Here is a 19,665-nt window from a genome sequence, read left to right on the forward strand (position 1 = left end):
CCCAGGCCCCGTCCCCGGGGGATGCTGATACAAATCCACACGTTTTTGCCAAAAAGCAAACAAACAGAGCTCCGTGTGTGCAGGCGCGCTTGCCTGGAAAGGGCGCGAGGCCCATCTCTGTGTTTGTTTTTCCAGGGCCTGACGTGTGCAGAACATTCCTCCAGCCCCGCTCCTCCGTGAGCCCTCAGGAAACCCTGTGGCTGTCCCAAGCAGCAGCCAAGCCCCAGGCCTGGAGTCACTGCCCCAGCTCCGAAGCCTTGTTAGTAACAAGGACACTCGTGATGGTGTAGTAAGGACACAGTGCCACGGCCGAAGCACAGATGAGGAAACAGAGGCTGAAGCTTTGTCCAAGATCTCGCAGTAAGAGTGTGCCAGTGACACTCTGTTAGGAGGCCTCCTCTCGTCTGGGCAAAGGAGAGACCATCGCCCCCTGGGGCCGTGGCAGTCAGGACTGAAAGCCCACACTGAGTGCCTGGGGATGCGTGCGGCAGGGTTTGCTCAGCATTCAGTCGGCGAGTCAGAGGAGGGAAAGGAGGGACTCACATTTGCCGTGCAGACCGTGTGTCAAGCCTGTCTTTGCATCATTTCAGTTGATTCCCCTATGATGTAGGTGTTTGAGGAAATGGAGGCCTAGAGAGGCTAGGGGCATTTCTTCGAGCTCTGAGCCCAGGTGGAGGGCCAGAGTTAAAACCTGGCTGGCTCTCTCTAGTCTGTTCTTCCACTTTCCTGCCCGTGGGGAGAATCCTCCGATCTCTGGCGCCAGAGGGGAGCTGGGAACATGACGGGGTCCCTTCTGGAAAACAAGGCCCAGCCTGCATGGGCCTGACCCACTGGCCTCTGGGCTGTGGGTGCAGGGCTTGGCGGCTGTACCTACAGGCTTCACCAGGACCTTTGGGGAGATGAAGGCCTGAGATAACCCCGTGGGCTCACTCTGGGCCTGACCTGACCTAGTCCTCAGAGCTCTGTTCACACACCAAGTGGGGGCCAGAGGCCTGTTGCTTTGGGGCTGGGTCCAGGAAATGCAGCAAGGAGGGAGGGAGGAAGGGAGTAAGTCAGAGTAGGTGACCCTGAGAGGCCTGGAGGGACATTGCTCAGGCTGGGGGTGGGGCGTGCAGAGAGGCCTGGTGTTGTGGGTGCTGCCTTGTGGTCTCTGGGAGATGTAACCAGGAGGCTTGGGCACAAACTGTGCCCCTCAGGACCTGGGTGGGGGCCATGGGCCCCAGGGGCTGGGCTTGTGAGAAGGTAATGAAGGCAGGGGTTTGTTAGAATGCCTCCTCACTTGCGTCTCCAACAAAGCCTGTGATAATGCAGCCTGAGAGGGGAGGGGTGGAGAGAAGGGTCGGGTTCAGCCGGGGACAGGGCTCCTCCTTCCTACCCTGTCCCTTGTACTCCATTCCACCTCTCCAGGGTGGCCGATACACTGGCTTTTCCAGCAAGGGCCACTGGACTCTGCCATTTAGGAGCTGTGTGACAGTCTGTGACTTAACGTTGAGTCTCAGTTTCCTTGCAAAATGAGGATAATGGCCCTTACCTTGTGGGTTGTTGCCAACATTAAACTCGGGGAGAGCGTACGTGATACTGATTGTGAAGAAAATGTATAGAACATTCTGCCCAGGGCCTGGCTGGGACCCAAAACACTGAGCTCCCTATGTTTTCTGCCACCCCCTTCCCCACCATCTTCTCTGGGTCTTGGCTTTCCCAGCTTATTCACATCCAAATAAAGGGTTTGGATCAGAGGGCCTCCAGCTCTGACCGCTGTTGTCTTGTGGCCTCCAACTTACCCTGGAGGGGTTAGTCGGCCTTGTGGGCCTCTGTTTCCTCATCTGTGTATCTGGTACTAGACAGGCTGGGCCGGATGGCCACTCGGGTCTCCCAGCCCCCGACCAGTACAGCTCCCCAAACATCTGCCCAAAGAGCACAGGTACATGGACTCCGGCTGTGGAACTATCTCCTGCTGTACATGGGGGCTGGGCTCCTACCAGGCTGCACACACACCCTCACACAGGCCCTGTAAGAGGGGTGTGAGGCCCAGCTCGGGGCACTGAACCTCCTGGAGCCCTGCTTCCTCCATCTGTCAAATGGCATCGTGACTGACTGGCCTGGTCAGTATGAGATGGTGGACACGATGTTCTAGAACGTGCTCTGTTAACCTCTGAGGTCTGTAGGCATGGGAGAAAACGGGGAGACTGACCCTGATAGAGCTGCAGGTTGTCACAGTTTGGCCCAAACAAGGGAAAGGGGGTGGACATATAGGTATCTGGGGACCAGAATTAGAGTCTCAGGCCCTGCTCACTTCAACCCCTCACCCACCACGCTCAGGGGGTAAAGAACAGCTCTGGAGAGGCTCTGGACTGTCTGCACGGAGGGCGTGGGGTGGGCGGAGCGGGGAAGGCCTGCTCTGGGGCTGGCTGACAGGCCCGGGGAGAGGAAGAGGGTGGTGAGCCCACTCTCTCCATGGGGACATGCCTGGCCATTGGTGCCTGGGCCAGTATCCACAGACTAAAGCAGTGGTTCTCAACTCGGGGAGAGTTTGCTTCCTCCTCCCCAGGATATCTGGCAATGTTGAGAGACATCTGCCACAACTGGGAGAGGGAAAATTGCTCCTGCCCGTCTAGTGGCTGGACGCCAGGGATACTACTAACTGTCCTACAAGGACGAGACTTCCCTCTCCCTGCATGCCGTCATCCTGCCCAGAACGCCCAGCGCTTGGGACGAAGGCAGGGTTTCTGCGAGGACCCTGGGTGCTACCCTGCATCAGACGAGTGAGGGACTGTGCACGCCTCCCACACCCCTTCCCCCTCGGCCTCTGCCCTCGGGCCTACCGTGTCAAGGTGGGTACGCTGGTGCTTGGCACGGTCGCTGGAGTTGCTGAAGGCCTTCTGGCAGCCTGGGTGCTGGCACAGGTATGGCTTCTCGCCCGTGTGGCTCCGCAGGTGAATCTTGAGGTTCTCCAGCCGTGAGAAGGCCTTGCTGCAGCCTTCGAACTGCAGGAGAGGCTGGTGAGGGGCGTTCTGCAGCCCCCGGAGGGCCCACTACTCAGCCTGGAAATGGCCCCCCGTCTCCTCTGCCCCCAGTCCTGCCTAAGGCCTCCAGGTGCCCTGTTTCAGCTCCCCGTGAAGTGATCAGGACCCAGACTATATCTGGGAAGCCCTGGTGGGTCCAGAAAAAGTACTCCCCTGACTTAGAGATGGCTCCCGGTGCTAGAAAAGAAAGCGGTCTTTCCAACTCTGGATCTGGAAGGATCCCAGTGGCATGTGGAAAGGACACACGGCTGTTGGCAACCCTGAACGGACAGACAGGACAGCAGGTGCAGACAACCCGCATTCGGAACCTAAGGCCTGGATTTGAGTGGGGCTCTGTCCCAGTGAGGCTTTGGGCAGTGCCTGTCCCTTGGCCCACCTTGTCCCTTATTTCTTTGCCTACAAACTCGAGACCCTGTGGCCACCACCCAGGGCTGATATGAGGGCCTCAGGGTGGGGGGACGATGACTGTCAAAGGGCTTTGTCCACCTGGAGTGCGGCATCAGTGCTGACTGCTGTCAGAGTAACAACCGTATGTGTAAACTCAGGGTCTTTGATTTATCATTTGGCTATTTGTCCAGTGCCCACCATGTACCAGGCCCCATGCTGGGCGGTGGGCATGCAGCGGGTACAGCACAGACCTAGCGATGCCCTTGGCCGGAGTGGGGGTGGACAGCAACAAACGCACCGCCTCCTCCCATGGCTCAGGCCGCCCCATCTCCGTCCCACAGCCTCTGTCCACCTCCCGCCTGCCACCCCAGAATCCTCTAACTGCTCACTCCTCCCCACGTGACCACCCGAGGTCTCTGAGGTAACAACAGGACCCCGCTGCTCCGCCTGAGGCCCTGGGATGCCTGAGTGGCTCAGTGAAGTGTCCGACTTCGGCTCAGGTCATGATCTCACAGTTTGTGGGTTTGAGCCCTGAGTCGGGCTCTGCACTGACAGCTCAGAGCCTGGAGCCTGTTTCTGATTCTGTCTCTCTCTCTCAAAAATAAATAAACGTTAAAAAAAAAATGTTAAGCCCTGCACCCTCCACACCTTCCTGCCCCTCCCGACTCCCACCCACACCCTCAACACGGCAGGAGCCCACCAGGCAATCTCAAGCCTTAGATCACACAAGTTGCTCAGCAAGGTACGTCCTCTTTCTCATAACCATCCATCCAATCTCCCCTCAGCCTTCAGAGTCCAGCTTGAATGCTGCCCCATGGCACATTCCCTGGTCCCCTCGTGTGATTGGCCGCTCCTTCCTGCTTCTCCTCAGTGTCTGGGGGGCCCAGCCAGGCCGGTGTTCCTGTGGTGGGCACCACGGGGTGGGAAGAGGAACCGACACGCACCCGAACCTGCTCTGTCCACCCAGGCGTGGTGTGAGGTGTTGAACCACACCATCACTCTGAAGTGTGAGGCCTCAACACCTCAGGGACAGAGGCTTCGTGTGGTGATCACAGGGCTGTGACATGGCAACGACAGGGTGCAGGCCACGACTGATGCCAGGTGGCTCTGCTACGCCCACTCCCTGCAGGTGGGCAGGGGGAGGTGACCCTTGAGGAGGACGAGGCCAGAGGAACCAGCTCCTTTGCCCAAATCATTAGTTTCATCCCCCAGCTCAGGACAGACACGAGGACAGAGACTCGAGAGACCATGACTCTCTCTCGGGTGAGCTCCCTTCACGTCTGTCTCTCCCTTGAAGGCCTGGCCACAACGGCAGGCCTCGCTCTACTGGGGCTCATCCGGGACAGGCCGCCTGCAGCCGGGTTTCAGAGCCTGCCCCGCCCCCTTCGCCCAGATGGTGCGCCTTTTCCATGCATCAAAACCAGGAGGAAATCCTGTTTGGGGAATAAATAGGCCACAACTACTCCCTTGCTCTCCTGCAATGGCCCTGTGCCAAGTTCACCCCGAAATGAGGTGGAGGAGCCACAGCTGGAAAGCGGGCTGCCTCTTGGCACTCAGCCGGTCCCTCTGTTCCTCCTCTGGCCCATGCCAGAAGGGTGGACATCTAAGGCCGAGGGGCAGTGACTCCTAATGTGCTGTGTGCTTTTCCTGACTCTGGGGGCGTCCACCAGGCCCTGGAGACCGGTGTTTCATCTTCTCCCCACTGGCCAGCCTCCGTCTCGGCAGTGTTGCTTCGTTCAAGCTGTACCCCTCCTGGGTACCCCACCTTCCCTTCCAATTCGTTGATATTCTAATTCATACATTTTTCAAAAGCCTAGGATCTGCAAGCTTGGTGTTCATGGCCTTCCACCACAGCCCCGATGCCTCTCCTGTCTGCACACCCACCGTGTGTCCTGCTATAGCTGCATGGGAGTGTGATTCTCAATGTGTCAGGAACTTTCATGCCCCTGGGCCTTTGCTTGAGCTCTTCCCTGGGCCTGGAATGCCTTTCCCTCCCTCACTCATCTTGCAGATGTCTACTAGAGGTGCTACGCACTACCTCCTCTGAGAAGCTTCCCCAACCTCTGTGGCCCCTCCTTGGTCACACCCTGAGCTTAGGGGTTAGAAGATTTTTGCTGCACATTCACTTCTCACCATGCCTCTAGGCTGAGGGTTTGGGAGTTCCTTTGACGGCAGGGCTGGCATCTCATTCACGGGACAAAGGGTGGGTTAGAAACTTGAGCCAATGGGAGCACGAACAGAAATTCCCAGGCCTGGGGACATACGTGCCCTTATGAGTGCACCCCCTTCCCTCCAGTGTCCATCGAAGTACCCTGATACCTGTGCCCTATGTCTGTGTCACGCCCACGTACACTGGCCCAGCCCTGTCCTAACCCCACACCCGCGGAACCTCCCAGAGCTGAGTCCCAGGCTGGGGTGCGGCAAGCAGCTATCGGGGTAGAACCCCCGAGGTGGGACCAGAGGTAGTAGCAGTAGGTGGGGAGAGGTGGCTGCCCCATCAAGACTGTTCCAGGGTGAGGAGGCTGCAAGTACCACGGCAGAATAACTCCCCCATGAGGCCAGCACCCAGACATGCCAGGGACCTTGAGGCCATGGGGGCTCTGTCTGCAGCTGCCTAGGTCCACTCGGTCCTCCCCATTCAAGCACCGCACAGATGGCCCACAGAGGCAGAGAGAGGAGGATGGCACACTTGTGGGTTCACACCTATGTGCACCCTCTCTGTTGGGCCCAGGATTGTCACCAGGGTGCCCTCGTATCCCTCCACAGCCCTAGGGGCAAATATTCCTCTCCTCCTGCCAGGAGCTGGGGCTCAGGGGACCAGCACGGCAGTCATAGACACCGCTCTGCCGTGGGACAACCTGGGCTTGTGTCCTGGCTGCTCAACTCCCTGAGTGCTCCGGGAGGAGTCCCTCCAAGCCTTCGAGCCTCAGTTTCCTCATCTGTAAAACTAGGTGAGTCCTTCCAACTGTGGAAGGTGGCTGTGAGGGCGAAACGAAAGAGTGCCAGGTTAAGTGTTTAGCTCAGCACCAAGTCCCCACCTAGTGTTGTCACTGCTGCTCCCGGGCAAGGTCACCAAGCAGGTAAGCAGCAGGTGGCATTCTGCTGGGGTGGCGTCTCCCGGGCCTGCCCCTCTGTAGAGTGGAAGGGGGTGTGTGTGTGTGTGTGGCACGGTGGGCTCCCGCATCTCCCCATGTCCCGTTTCCACTTCTCACTCCTTCACCCCTTACCTTGCTCCCCATCCTCCTCCTCCGGCCTGGCAGCTTGGACTAACCATCCCATCACACCCTGTGCTTTCAAACCCCTTGGCTCAGGTGTAGGGGGCGGTTAGCCTGGGCTTGCGGCCTGGAGCAGCATGGGGACTGGGGAACGGGATGGGGGCTTGAGGGGCAGGTGTCCAGGGCTGTCCTGGTTCCACTTCTACAGGAGCATATGCATCCTGGACAGGTCTGTCTCCCCTTGTCTCTCTACCCTGGGGATCCAGGATCTGGAAGCCTAAAGCTGAAGCCTGCCCATCTGAGTTTCCTATGAGCCCCTCCCCGCTGCCTTACAGCCAGCGGCCTCACCAGACACCCCTACGGCCCTTCCCGCTCTGTGAGTCTATTTCTACGCTGCACATTTAGGTGGGTCACCTCCACTCAAGACTCTCTAGGGCTCATCATGCCTTCTCACAGCCAGTCAATCCCCTTAGCATTGGAGGCCTTCTAGGGTCTGATGCCACACAGCCTGGGGTGAAGGGTCCAGACTTGGAAAGCAGAAAGTCCAGCAAGTCAGCGCCCCCTCTGTGCCTCAGTGTCTTTCTCGGTAAAACGAAGACAGAAACCAGCTCACGGAGTTGGTTGTGGGGCGAGACGATGTGCATGTGTGCATGACACACAGGACATACTCTGTAAATGTCATCACTGTTATTGTGGTGGTGATTCTTTCTATCTTGCCCTCAGAAAAAAACACCAGCCTAGGTCAGGTTTTACCATGGCAACCCCATGTGGTGTCCTTTGGGTGCCAGCAACAGCCTCTAATGAGAGCAAGGCAGCCTTTTGGGGGTGGGAATGGCCCGATGGGGCCCCATCTACTGGCCGTGTGGGGGCTGGGAGGTCAGCATGGAGAGGTGCCCCACCACTGTTGTGTTGTGGGGGTGCAGATGCTGCTGGAATAGACACACGCATCTTGTAGCAGAAGGGTCCTGTAGCATGGGTCTTGGCTTTGTTTCTGGCTTTGAGCTTTGGTTTCCCTGAGTGGGGTGGAAGATGGGTCCTAAGGCAATGCCACTGTGACCCAAGGACGTAAGGATGCTTCCATGGGGTCTGTCCCCCAGGAGGTACACACAAGGGCCTTCCTGACATTCCTCCCACAACACTCCGGTCCCCTGGGGTTCAAAGGCAGACTTTGCCCTGGACAGACAGACCCCTTCCTCCCGGCTGTCAATGTTGAGGTATATAACCCTGCAGAGCAGACCTCCTGGGGCATCCCTCACCCTGTTGCAAGGGGGGCACAGGGAGAACTGTCCCTACTGTACCAGAAGGGCCAAGCCACAGTCAGAACTGCCCTCTCTCGCAGAAAGAAGGGACTCCTCAATCTTCAACCCGAGGTTAGCAGGTCAGACAGACCCCCTGACTCTGAAAGTTGTTCATGCACCCCATCCACCTGCCCCCGACCTTATCACTCACCCTCACTGCTGGTATCCCATCTGCACCTGCCCAGGCTTCCACCTATTCACTTCTGGAATTCACTCTCATCTTTTTGCACATTGATTCATATCCTCTGCCTCACTCAGCTGCCCCTTTGTGCCTGGCGGCACGCTGGGAACTGAGACTTCAGGGCAAAGAAGACCACAAAAGACCCATAAGTCCAAAAGAAAGACATGTATTCAGCCCCAAGAAGGGGTTAATCTCAGGGGGCTTCTAGCTGGGGAGGTCGGGGGTCGCTAAAGCCTTCTTGGAGGAGCCGGGACTTGACGCCCAGGCAGGGTTTGGACAAACAGGGTGGGAAGCACAGGGAGACTGGGAGGGGTGCTGAATATTCTGGAGATTAAGGGGAGCAGGGAAGGAGAGGTGGAAGTAGAAATGGGAATTCGGGGGCTCCCTTCATTCCCACCCATGCAGTGGTGATCCATTCTAGAGCAGGTAAGTTTAGGGATTTTTCAATCCCATTAAGACATCACAGAAACTGCCCTGTGCACTCACTGATGTGGCCCAGAAAATGGGGTGGCCCGAGGCTATTCACTGGAGGGACTCCGGTGCCACTGCTGCTGGCTAGACTCCCCACTAACTGGACCTCCCACCTTCCACCTAGATGCCTGAGCCAGGAACCTGTTCCCTCCTCCCTGGTCGCTGTATCTGATCGGCCACCAGGTCAGGGAAATGCCACCTCTTAAACCATCTTTCACGTGCACCCTCTTCTCTTCTTCGCTGCCCCGCTGCCCTGGTCCACACCCCCAGCATTCCTCACCCAGGTGACTGCACTAGCCACCATCTTGCCTCCTGCCCCTCCTCTCTCAACTCATTCCCACAGGATATCTGGGATCTAGAACGAAAACTGAAGCCCACAGGTCTGTCCCAGTGCCTCCCTGCTCAAACCCTGCACGGGTTCCCTAGTGCCTGGGGAGTACAAATCCTCACCACGGCATCCCAGCTGGTGTGATCTGGTCCCCGGTGACAGTTTGGTGGTGCCCGCCCCCTCCAACTCCCATCTCCAAACCGGCGTGTTTCAGTATCAGAGCAGCCTGGATGCAAATCCACACTTCCCAGCTGGATGGCCTTGGGCAAGTTCACTTCATTCTGCCGGAGCCCAGATTTTTCATCCATAAGTGGGGGCACCACTCGGGCACACCTGGGCACACAGTAGGTGGGTGGTCTCCGTGAACCACAGGGTGCATGCAGCATTCCGTCTTATTTGAGGTGAATGTGAAACACACCAGCTCACATAACCAAACACACAACACATTTATCTGGCCAGAAACAAAGGCTCACACGCCATGGGCAGCAGAGAGGGTAGCTGCTGTGGGCAGGAGGCACAAAGAGAGGAGAGAAGAAACAGAAAAGACTTTTGTCTAAAAAATGCGAAGAAATGGGTGTTAGGGATTTCTTCTTTACTTTATGATGCATAAACGTAAAATATATCGTAAGACAAAACAGGTGAATTCAGAATGATGTAAGTGACTGGGGGACACCCTCTCGGACACCTACCAAGGGCCGGCTGCTGTGTGTGTCTCACGGGCTGTGTCATTTAATCATGACAACATGCTGTGCTGATAAGCCTCCTTCTTAGCCCCCCTGTGCAGATGAGAAAACTGAGGCTCGGAATGATGACACCACTGGCTCAACTCACAGCTGGTAACCGGCGGAGCTGGGGTCTGATCTCGATGGCTGATGTGCCAGTCTGTCCCTATGTGTCCCTAAACACTCTGGCCATTGCCTCAGGAGTAAAGCACCAACCACGGGGTTGCACTCAGCAGCTATTACTAGGATTTCCAGCTGGGCCCACATCCTGGGTTCCAGTCCCAGGCAAAGGCCAGGCCCGGCCCAGGATGTAGAGCCGACGCTGGGAGAGGAGGACGCCCTCCAAGAGAGGAGATACCACCGCACAGAAAGGAAAAACAAGGCGGCAGAGCAGAGAAGAAAGAGCACAGAGCACAGAGTCTTGAAAGGCCCAGTTTCCACATGTGGGGCGTGTTACAAGAGAAGATTAAAATAACGGGGGAAAATACCCCGGGAACCGTGAAGCCCTAGACCATCTGGAGTTTTATAGTAACAGGCAGGGGAGAATCAGAACCTAATTGAAAAAAGTCCACTGCAATCCATTACCGCTGCGTGCAGCTCACAGAACCAAGGGCAGGAGATGAAAGATGGGGGAGCCATCCCAGGAGCCCGGGAGGCCGAGCCAAAGGGCCCTTTAAGTTCTGGCTGGGGGTGGGGGGAGGGCACTGGGTCAGTTGTCAGAATCTGCAGGCCTGGGCTCCCCTCACTCAGCAATCTGCCCTCTCTGAGCCTCGCCCTCATCTGTCGAATGGCTAAGCAAGATCACTCGGGGAAGCCCCAGCACGGTGCCAGACACACCTCTGGTGCTGAGCACGACCGTTCTCTCCCTCTGGCCCCTGGGGAAAGAGCAAGAGTGCCGTTCCACATGTAGGGCAACGCGCCGCATGCCACAGACCCCAAGGTCGCGCAGACAGAGGCTTGTTCCCGGGGGCTCCACCACCGAGAGTCACCAACTTGGGCAAATCGTGTCCCATCCCTGCCCCCATTTCTCTCCTCTCTAAAACGGGGCTGCCACTAACTACTGTTGCAACTGGCACACGGTAGGCGTCTAGCGAACGTCAAGTTTCCTCCCTGTCGCTGTTGTGGCCGAAGAGGAGCGAGGGCCTGGTTTCTCATGCTCTGGCTAAGAATCTGGACACAAAGGGCAAGGAGGGAGTTTTGGGGGAACAGGGCATGGGTGGGGGCAGGGGAGGAAATGCCTCCACTTTTGGCATTTGCCAGTGACTTGCTTCTAAACAAACACATTTCTGGTTTAAGGGTAAAATATATTGGGTTACAACAGTCTGGCAGGCCATTCGGGGATCAACTTCTCATTTTTGTGCAAACTTTTAACTTACTTTATAACAATGATTTGGATGTGCAGTGCCAGATTCTTCTCCAAGATGTCAAATAATTCTGTGTTTGGCCAGCTTGAAAGGCCAGCCAGCCGGGAGCTGAGGTCTACTCCTCACTCCCGCACCCCTGCAGGGGACTCTGGCCCCGAGGTTACTGTCCTATGAGGCCCTCTGGGGTTTCCATGGAAGTCTCTTCAGAGCCTGGGCTTCGCCAGTCCTCAGGGGGTCCGGGCAAGAAGGGGAGGAACAGATATGGAAGGATCCCTGGGAGGTGAGGCTGGAGGGCCAGCCTGGACTCTGTGCGCTGTGAGCCCACAAGGGTCTGGTCTAGCTTTGGGCACGCAGTGCCGTCTGAATAAATGAAGGAGTGGGCAGATGTGTGTACGAGGGAGACTATGATCCTAACAGCAGCTATCACATTTACTCTGTACCTGGGACTGGGCCAAACTCTTCCTAAATACGATCTCCTTTGTCCCATTAGGACAGTGTACCACCCCCCCTACCTCATTATACAGGCAAAAACAAAGGCCCAGAGACTTTAGGGGTCAGATTCCCAGAGCTCATGAGGGAGGGAGCCTGGGTTTGCCTCCAGCGCCTGAGCTCTGTGCCCTGGGCCAGCCAGGACTGAGATCCGAGGCCGGGGTGGGGGGTCTCTTCACAACTGCTCAGCTCTCTGCGTCTTCGTAATCATCCAGAGAGGCGGCAGGGTGGGTGGGGGTGGGGGGCGTGGCACACAAAAGGCAAAGGGAGACTGGGCCAGAGGCACCACGGCTCTCCAGGTTTCCAAGGGTCGGGATGAGGGCTGCAGACCCCTTGTCTTTCCTCACCAGGACTGCACTGGAGGCTCTTGGCTGAGAACTCTCCAGTAGAAGGTCTCTGGGCCAGAAGCAGGTTCTTATTCCCAGGCAGCAAGGGCCAAGAGGACTATGCCACCCCTCCAGGCGGGATAGGAGAAGCGAAGGGGCTCAGAGTCTGCTTGCGTAGACAGGTGGGATCTGGGGAAGCTCCCGGTGTCAAGAGAAGGCCAGACATCATTGGAGATGCGGAAAGAGGCCCTACTAGGGGCCAGGGGCCAGCAGAAGGAGACAGCACGGAATGGTTAGCACACGCACACACACTAAGCCCCCAGCCGCAGACCTGGAGACACACACACACACACACACACACTCTGCCTGATACCTCCCCTTCCAACCAAGCTCCACATCAAAGACACAGAACCCAGGACACCAACACACAGCACCGATTTAAACACATGGCCACACAAACATGACTCACGTCACAGAGACGCAGAGGCCAGCACATACACGCTCACACGTGAACCAAGGACCGAGCTCCAGGTCCCACCACAGGCTCAAACGTACAACCCCCCCAGACCCCAGACATACTGGCAGACAACCCCACGCACAGCACAGCACATGCAGGAACCGGCCCATATCTCGGCACAGGACGGCCTCATGATGGTTTGTACGCACAGGGAGAAGACACTCACCCAGAGACAACATCCAGAAAGTCTTCCAAGAGGTCAGTAGATAAAGACATGCCCTCATAACATCTTAACACCCAACCCAGCCAGTCCTGTGGACATTCCCACTCCCACACGCCTCTCTCCATGGCTCTAGGCAGCCCTCAGGGGCCCACCGTATCTCCCAACTTTCCCATGGCAGCTGGATGGACTGGCTTGGCTTTGGGGAGGACACACATGACTAAAGAACCCTAAGACAAGGCCAAAAACGCCCTCTGGCTGTGCTGACCTCTAGCCCAATGCTCCCTCCTCCTCCCCGTGCTCAGCCACAAGCCACACCTTCCTGCCTCCAGGCCTTTGGCAATGCAGTGTCCTCTTCACATGAGGTCCATCTACTTGCCTGTCTCGTCCTCCCTGTCTTCTAAGGCTTTGCCTCAAGGCTCACGCCTGCTCCTCTCCCCAGTCTTTCCCTAACCCTCCCTGTTTCCGCCCTTCTCTGAGCACCTGGGACTGAGTTCTGCCGGGCCGCCATCCTGGTGCCGAGGCCAGGACTGCCCACCTCTCACTGCTCACCCTTGGTGCAGACACCACACATGCCCTGGGGCCTTGCCTGCTGCTGGGCCCGGTGTCTAGAAACTCTCCCCTAGGAGGGGAGGCAGGCAGGCACAGGCCAGAGAGCCACATGCAGCCGACCCCATCTCCACGGCCAACCACCAAGCAGGAGTGCCTGGTCCCCTTTACTGAGGTGACACCTTTGCAGACGGCTGCAGTGTCCAACTGGAAGAGCTGCTTCGGGAAGAGGAGGGAGAGGGACCACGGTGAACAAAAGGATCCTTTCCAGCTATCAGCTCCAAACCCCACCGCCTTCCCCCAAATAAGCTCAAGCCCCGGTCTGGGCAGGATATCTCCCCACCACTAGCACAGCTGGGGTTCAGGGCCGGTTCCTCTTCCTGCTGGCCCCTGTGAGGCTCAGTGTTCCCACTGCAAAATGGGGTGACACTCCTGGCCTGAGATGCATGTGATGGACGTCAGAATGCCATGCCTTTGGTACTGAATACAGGACAGGTGCTCAGGAATGTTAGTCCCCTTTTTGGCTCCTCTCTCGAATTCCAAACAGCAACAGCAGGGATGGGTCCAGATGCGAAAACATCAGGGTCTGAAGACCCGAGGCCAACTATGTAATCTTAGACCAGTCACTTGCCTTCCCTGGACTTAATCACCCAAGGCTGCCTGCCCAGGACGGGTGGGACAGTGGGTGTGAATGTGCACCAGGGTCATACAGGTGGCAGCAGCATAATTCCCAGTGTCCTAGGACTGCTTAGGGGGGAAAGAGACCCCAAACTTCCCACCCATCTCCTAAAAGAAAACCTCACATCAGGCCACCGGGAAACATTACAAATGTACAACATGCAAAGCTCCCATCTAAGGTTGTGGGTGGGTGGGAGCAAGCTGCCCAGTGTGCACCTGGGATTTAGATCGTCCGAAGATGTCCTATGAGGCTCCGGGCCCCCACCTTGAGGTGGGAGCAGCGTTCAGAACCAGGCCTGTGAGGGGCAGGAGCAGGCTGGGTCAGACTAGGTCCCGCACGGGCAGCTCTGGGGGCAGCAAGGGCCACGGAGGTCGGTGGAGGAGTCACAGAGGCCCTGATCAATGTTAGGAGGAACCCTAGCAGGGAGGAGGGGAGTGGCCTGTTCCCGATGTTCAGGAACAAAACCAGGCAACTTTGTGTTCACTGGGGCTGTTTGGACGGTACAAGATGGCTCCTAAAGCTACCGGCTCTAAACTGGGATGGACCTGCTACCCGAGGCCCAGCGGAATAAACGGGCCAGGATGACCCGCCTCAGCACCACTACCACTCCCTCATCTAACCACCCATCACTGATCATTTCAGGGGTGCCAATGTGGGCTGACCCTGTGCAGGTGACGTAGGGCCACACTCTGAATGAGGCCAAGCGGGCCCATGTCACATCCTCCTGCCATGGATTTGTAATGGGTTCTTAGTAACAGTGGATGGAAGGAGAGGTGGCAGTCTTGCACTTGTACTTGAGCTAGTGAAGGAAGGTCACTTACAATTAGGAACAAATTACCCAAGCAAAAACCCCAAATGAAACCCAACCCATGGAGGGGATGAGAGCTCAAGAAGAGACACAGCAAACCGTTTTGGTGGCCAATTGCCTCAGTCGGCAGAACACTTCTTTTCGTTGGCTCCACCAGCATCACAGCGACACCGTGAGAGGCGTTGTGGGGTTTCTCTGTAGCTGGGACTGCTGTCAGGGCCCCTCCGCCCTGTCCCCAACTGCCCCACTGTGCACAGTGACATCCAGCTACAAGCCAGGCACCCAACCGGTCAGCCACAGGGGAGCCCCCTGGGCCAGGTATCCCGGGAAAGTCCCTTTCCCTGCTGAGCCTCAATTCTCATCTGTTGAATGGGTATGTGTGGAATAGCATTATGCTTCTACTCAGGTGCCTCAGGGAGGAGATAACTTAGTAGAAAGCAGGGCAAACAGGAGTGAATTTCTGGCTTTTGGGTTTCACCATCCCAGGGACCGAATGGAAAGATCTCTGGAGACAGAGATGAGTCACGCACAGTTAATATTTCAAACGATTTTTTCTGCCATAAACCTAAAAGTGCCCAACACGGCGCCTGGCACCGAGTGGGCTTTCGTAAATATCTGTTAATGAACGAAAGAACCGAGCAACAAACAACTGAGCCTCGAGCGACAAACAACTGAGCCTCGAGGGAAGTGAGGGGCAGGGAGACCCCTAATTAGTAGAGGTCAGGAGAGGTTTTGTCGGAAGAGCAAAGCTTCCTGTGTCCCTGCTCCTGAGACAGCGCTCCAGCTGCGACAGGGACAGAGGAGGGGTAGCAAGATGTGTAGATGGCTGCAGTCCCTGGAAGTGGAGAGGCTTTGGACTTTGCTCTTACGCCTCTGGGGCCAACCCCTGGGTATGCAACAGCACCCCCAGCTAGACTTGTGTGACCTGAAGCAGGGCTCTCCCCAGGCGGGGCCCAGGCCCCCTTACAGGCAGGGCTCCAGATGTTTTAGGAGGTCCCACACCCTGCACTGTGGGGGAGACAGTCTGAGCTGGCCCTGAGGCAGCCTTTCAGATGGACGGCGCACAGGCAGAGTCTGGCCAAAGATGGGGCCGGATGCTGGACAGCTCAGCAGGTGCCAGCATGACAAAGGCCCTGAGGACCCCTCGGTTCAGTGTATGCCCCCACCCCCAAGAACTTAGATACAACTAAGAGGAAACATGGCAGTGTTCTTGAAATGCAAGCATGTAGATGCTCAGAATGGGCAGGGAGTTCAAGGAAAATGTCCACGTTACATTCCTTTCTCTCTCACTGGAGTTTTCAGACTTGATGTTTGAACCCGACGTAAATAAGTTAGCCGTGGACCCTTTCGGTGCACTGCCTTCTTTGACCTTCAGGGCACCCTGGACACAAGATGCCATATCACCATCTTTCACAGATAAGGAGACAGGCCATCCCAGAGAGCCTGAGCTCGGGGCACCCGTGGAGTAAAGAGGCAGCATCGGGACTGAACTGAGGCAGCATCGGGACTGATTTGTGGGGCAAAGCCCTTGGTCCTGCTCTCACACTGCATTCGACAAAAAGCAGAATGGTTAGGAAAACACTAGGCCGTGGGAAAGAAATGGGAAAAAACATTAAGTGTCTCACCTTACCAGAAAACAGCAGTACTAGCAATAATAGCCACCACACCGTTTTTCAGATTCCCTAAGAGCACTGATTGCCCTTAAAACCCAAATCCCCCCGCTCTTCAGTCCAGCACAGGTTGGAAAACTCTGGAAGAGTCTGGGGGAGGCATCCCACCCCTCACCTGAGCCTCGAATGCCCCACGGTTCTGAAGGAGAAATGTGGCTTCTGCTGGGTCAGGCATGCTGTCCGGCTCTCCTGGGAGCCTTCTGTCCCTCAGACAAAGGGAAACACCCTGTGGTCACCCCACGAAAGAAGACCAAGTGAACTGAAAAAAAGTGTAACCATATGATAAAACAGAAAGGGGTCCTTAAGGAGAAACACGCTGCAAGGCACTTGGCCCAGAACCAAGGGGGGCGGCTGGAGGGGCGTTCCGGGGAACAGGGCCCCTCCCAGAAGCCTGGCCCTGCAGAGCTGAGCCCAACTCAGGGGGACGCCTGGAACTCATTAGCATTATGTCAGGAATAATGTAAAATTAAAACATTTAGCTTTGGCTTCTAAAATTAAGGAGGACAAAAAGAGAAGGATGCCATTGTGCTGAGCCATGCAGCTATGACTTGGGCACCCATAATTTACAGAATATAAATCTCTGCCTTGCACTTGGGCCCAGCCCAAGACTGAGGACTGAGCGATGAGTCTGCAGCTCTGTCCTGGGGCAAGCCAAGTTGGGAGCCGGGGGGCGGAGGGGGCGGCTGGGGGCGCAGGGCCCAGGTGAGGCTTTCCCACTGCTCACTCCCCACGGCAGTGCCAGGTTCGCGCCCACCCTGGCGCTCTCCTCACTGGCCCCTCCTTACCTCCCTGACCACTGTGCTCAAATCCATCACCTATCCTGCAGTCGGACAGATTCCTAGATCGCAAGCCTGTCCTTATCACTGCGCAAAACCCAGTGATGGTTCCCTACTGCCTTCAGGATAGGACCCAAGGCCTTCAGCCTGGTGTTTCCAGCCTCCCAGCATCTGACCCTGCAGGCCTTCCAGCTGTGGCTGGCTCCCCAAGCTCCTGTTTCCTCTCCGGGTGCCAGTTACACCAACTACTTGGGCTTCCAGAACTTCCTGTACTTTCTCAGCTTTTGCATATGCTGTTCCCTTAGCCTGGAATTCCCTCAGGCATCAGGGCTAAACTCCAATAGTGGCTCCTCTGCAAAAGCTCTGGGCTTTGAGGCAGGCCCTGGGCCAGAGACCTCTCTGGGTCCACTCTGGTCCTGGGATAAAGGCAGGATGGCTGGGCCAGACTATGTAGGAACCCAAGACTCAGTGTTAGGACTGGCCAGCCTTTGGAGGCCCTTGTGTTACAGATAGGGACATCGAAGCAGACCAGAGAGGGCAGGGCTGACCAAGGCTTCCCTGGCCCCCCCGCCCTAGCTTTGGCCCCTTGGATTCTTAGGGCAGGCTCTTTCTGCTCCCACAGGCGCATTCTGGGGTATAGAGTACCCTGGAGTCACCCAGGCCTGAGTTCAAGTTGCAACTCCCCTCCAGCTCCGTGACAGCTGCAAACCATCTGACCTTTCTGAGGTTCCGCGTCTGTCGGCATTACAAGAATGGTAATGATAGCATAGGGTCACCCCCTCCTAGGGTTGTGCAGAGTCAGCATCGGATACTGCTGCAACACCGACCATCACCCCCCTGTGCAGATGGAGAAACTGAGGTCTGAGGCTACAGAGGATGGGGCATCAGTGACAGGATAGAGTCAGAAGCTCCTGCCTCTGGGAAGGCAGTCTGAGTGCAGTTCACAAAGCCTGACTCGTTTCAGTGACACAAGATAGCAGTTCATTCAGTTCTTTACTAGCCATTCATTCATTTCCTCGTTCACTCACTCACTCAGCTAAGTGCACAGAACCAGATGTCCAAAATATAATGTAGGGAAAAGAGCAAGTAACCAAACAGTAAATACAGCATGATTCCATTCTAGTAAAGAGTATAATTATCATATGTACAGAGAAAAGTCTGGAAAAATACTCTAAAATGTTAAACAAGGGGTATTTCTGAGTGGTGTAGTTAGGAGTAACTTTTCCTTTTTTTCTTTGTACTTCACTGTCTACTTTCTACTTCTTGATGGGTTACACTTTTTTAAAAAATTTTTTAATGTTTATTTTTGAGAGAGAGAGAGAGAGAGAGAGAGACGGAGCATGAGCGGGGGAGGGGCAGAGAGAGAGAGAGAGAGAGAGAGAGAGGGAGACAGAGAATCTGAAGTAGGCTCCAGGCTCCGAGGTGTCAGCACAGAGCCCGATGCAGGGCTCGAACTCACAAACTGTGAGATCATGACCTGAGCCGAAGTCGGATGCTTAACCGACTGAGCCACCCAGGTGCTCCTTGATAGGTTATACTTTTACATTTTTTTACTTTATGTTTTATGCTACTCTGTTTTGTTGGAAGTTAAAACAGAAAATCACAGTGGTCAGTGTAATCCTTTCATAGCCAGATTGAGGTTGCCGAACCAGACTTCTCAGTTCTCCATGGGGCTTTGGAGGAGTCGTCCTGGGGAATAGGACCCGAGGATGCTCCCACCCTCAATGTGGAGCCAGAGAGACTGAGTCAGGTTTGGACCTGACATGTGCTCCCTCTGTCCTCTGTGATGTGGGCAAAGAACTTTGCTTTGAACTCAGTTTCCTTCCACATTAATATACGGGGGCAACACGATGACCTCTAGAAGGGATCTGAGGATCAAGGAAGACATGGATGTGACCAACTTTCCAAACGACGGGAGAGGAAGCCCATGACAATGACAGCTGTGTACCTGCATCAGGGGACCCAAGGCCCACCCCCCTGGATGCCCTGAGGGACACAGATGCCTTCTCACAGGATGATATCACTGAGCTGTTAGATACACAGTGGCCAATGATGACTGAAGAGTCTCTGGAGACGGAGTGGACAGTTTAATTAAATAATGGTGACAGACGGCCTCACTCCTAGGGCAGAGGACACACAGGCAAGTCTGAGCCACAAGCCCAGATGAGGGAGAGCAAGGCTGCAGTTCACTTCCCGGCAGCAGCCAAGAGCTCAGAGCACTGGGGAGGAGACAGTGTTCCTTCTACACCCATCTCTACAGCCTCGGCTGAGTGTCTGGGGACACGATTCTGAGCCAACCGGATGGGGTGTGGGTTTCGGGTCAGGCGGACCAAGGTTCAAGTCCCAGCTCTGCTGCTTACTGGCTTGTGTCCTTAGGCATGTAATTAGCCTCTCTGGTCCAGAACTATCTTCTGAAAAGAGTCAACAAGCCTTCCTTGTGGGTTTGTTGTAAGGGCCAAATGAGATAAGAGGTGGCAGGGCCCCACCATCTTTGGGCTTGGGACAGGGCTCCACCCAGCCATACAACATGACAATGACGGGAGTCACACTCCATGCAGCCAGTGCCACTGCTCCCATCACTGTCTATTTAGAGTGCCCTTCTGCCCCTGCCCCTGGCAAAATCCTGCTCATCCTCCAAGCTTCAGCTCCTATGCTATCTCTTCCAGGGAACCTTCTTTGATTGCCCCACTGGTACAGCTAGG

General features: G+C 56.0%; 1 protein-coding gene across 2 annotated transcripts in view; it reads right to left on the reverse strand.

Annotated features, from left to right (window-relative positions):
• The window catches only part of GLIS1 (GLIS family zinc finger 1), a 230,067-nt gene that overhangs the window by 19,151 nt on the left and 191,251 nt on the right, over window positions 1–19,665 (reverse strand). For both annotated transcript variants that reach the window (XM_043575035.1, XM_043575033.1), the window contains exon 4: window positions 2,823–2,984. In XM_043575035.1, coding sequence (XP_043430970.1) covers window positions 2,823–2,984 — 162 coding nt within the window. The remainder of the gene's footprint in view (window positions 1–2,822; window positions 2,985–19,665) is intronic.

This window comes from Prionailurus bengalensis, chromosome C1, assembly GCF_016509475.1.
Source record: "Prionailurus bengalensis isolate Pbe53 chromosome C1, Fcat_Pben_1.1_paternal_pri, whole genome shotgun sequence".
NCBI classification, from domain to species: domain Eukaryota; kingdom Metazoa; phylum Chordata; class Mammalia; order Carnivora; family Felidae; genus Prionailurus; species Prionailurus bengalensis.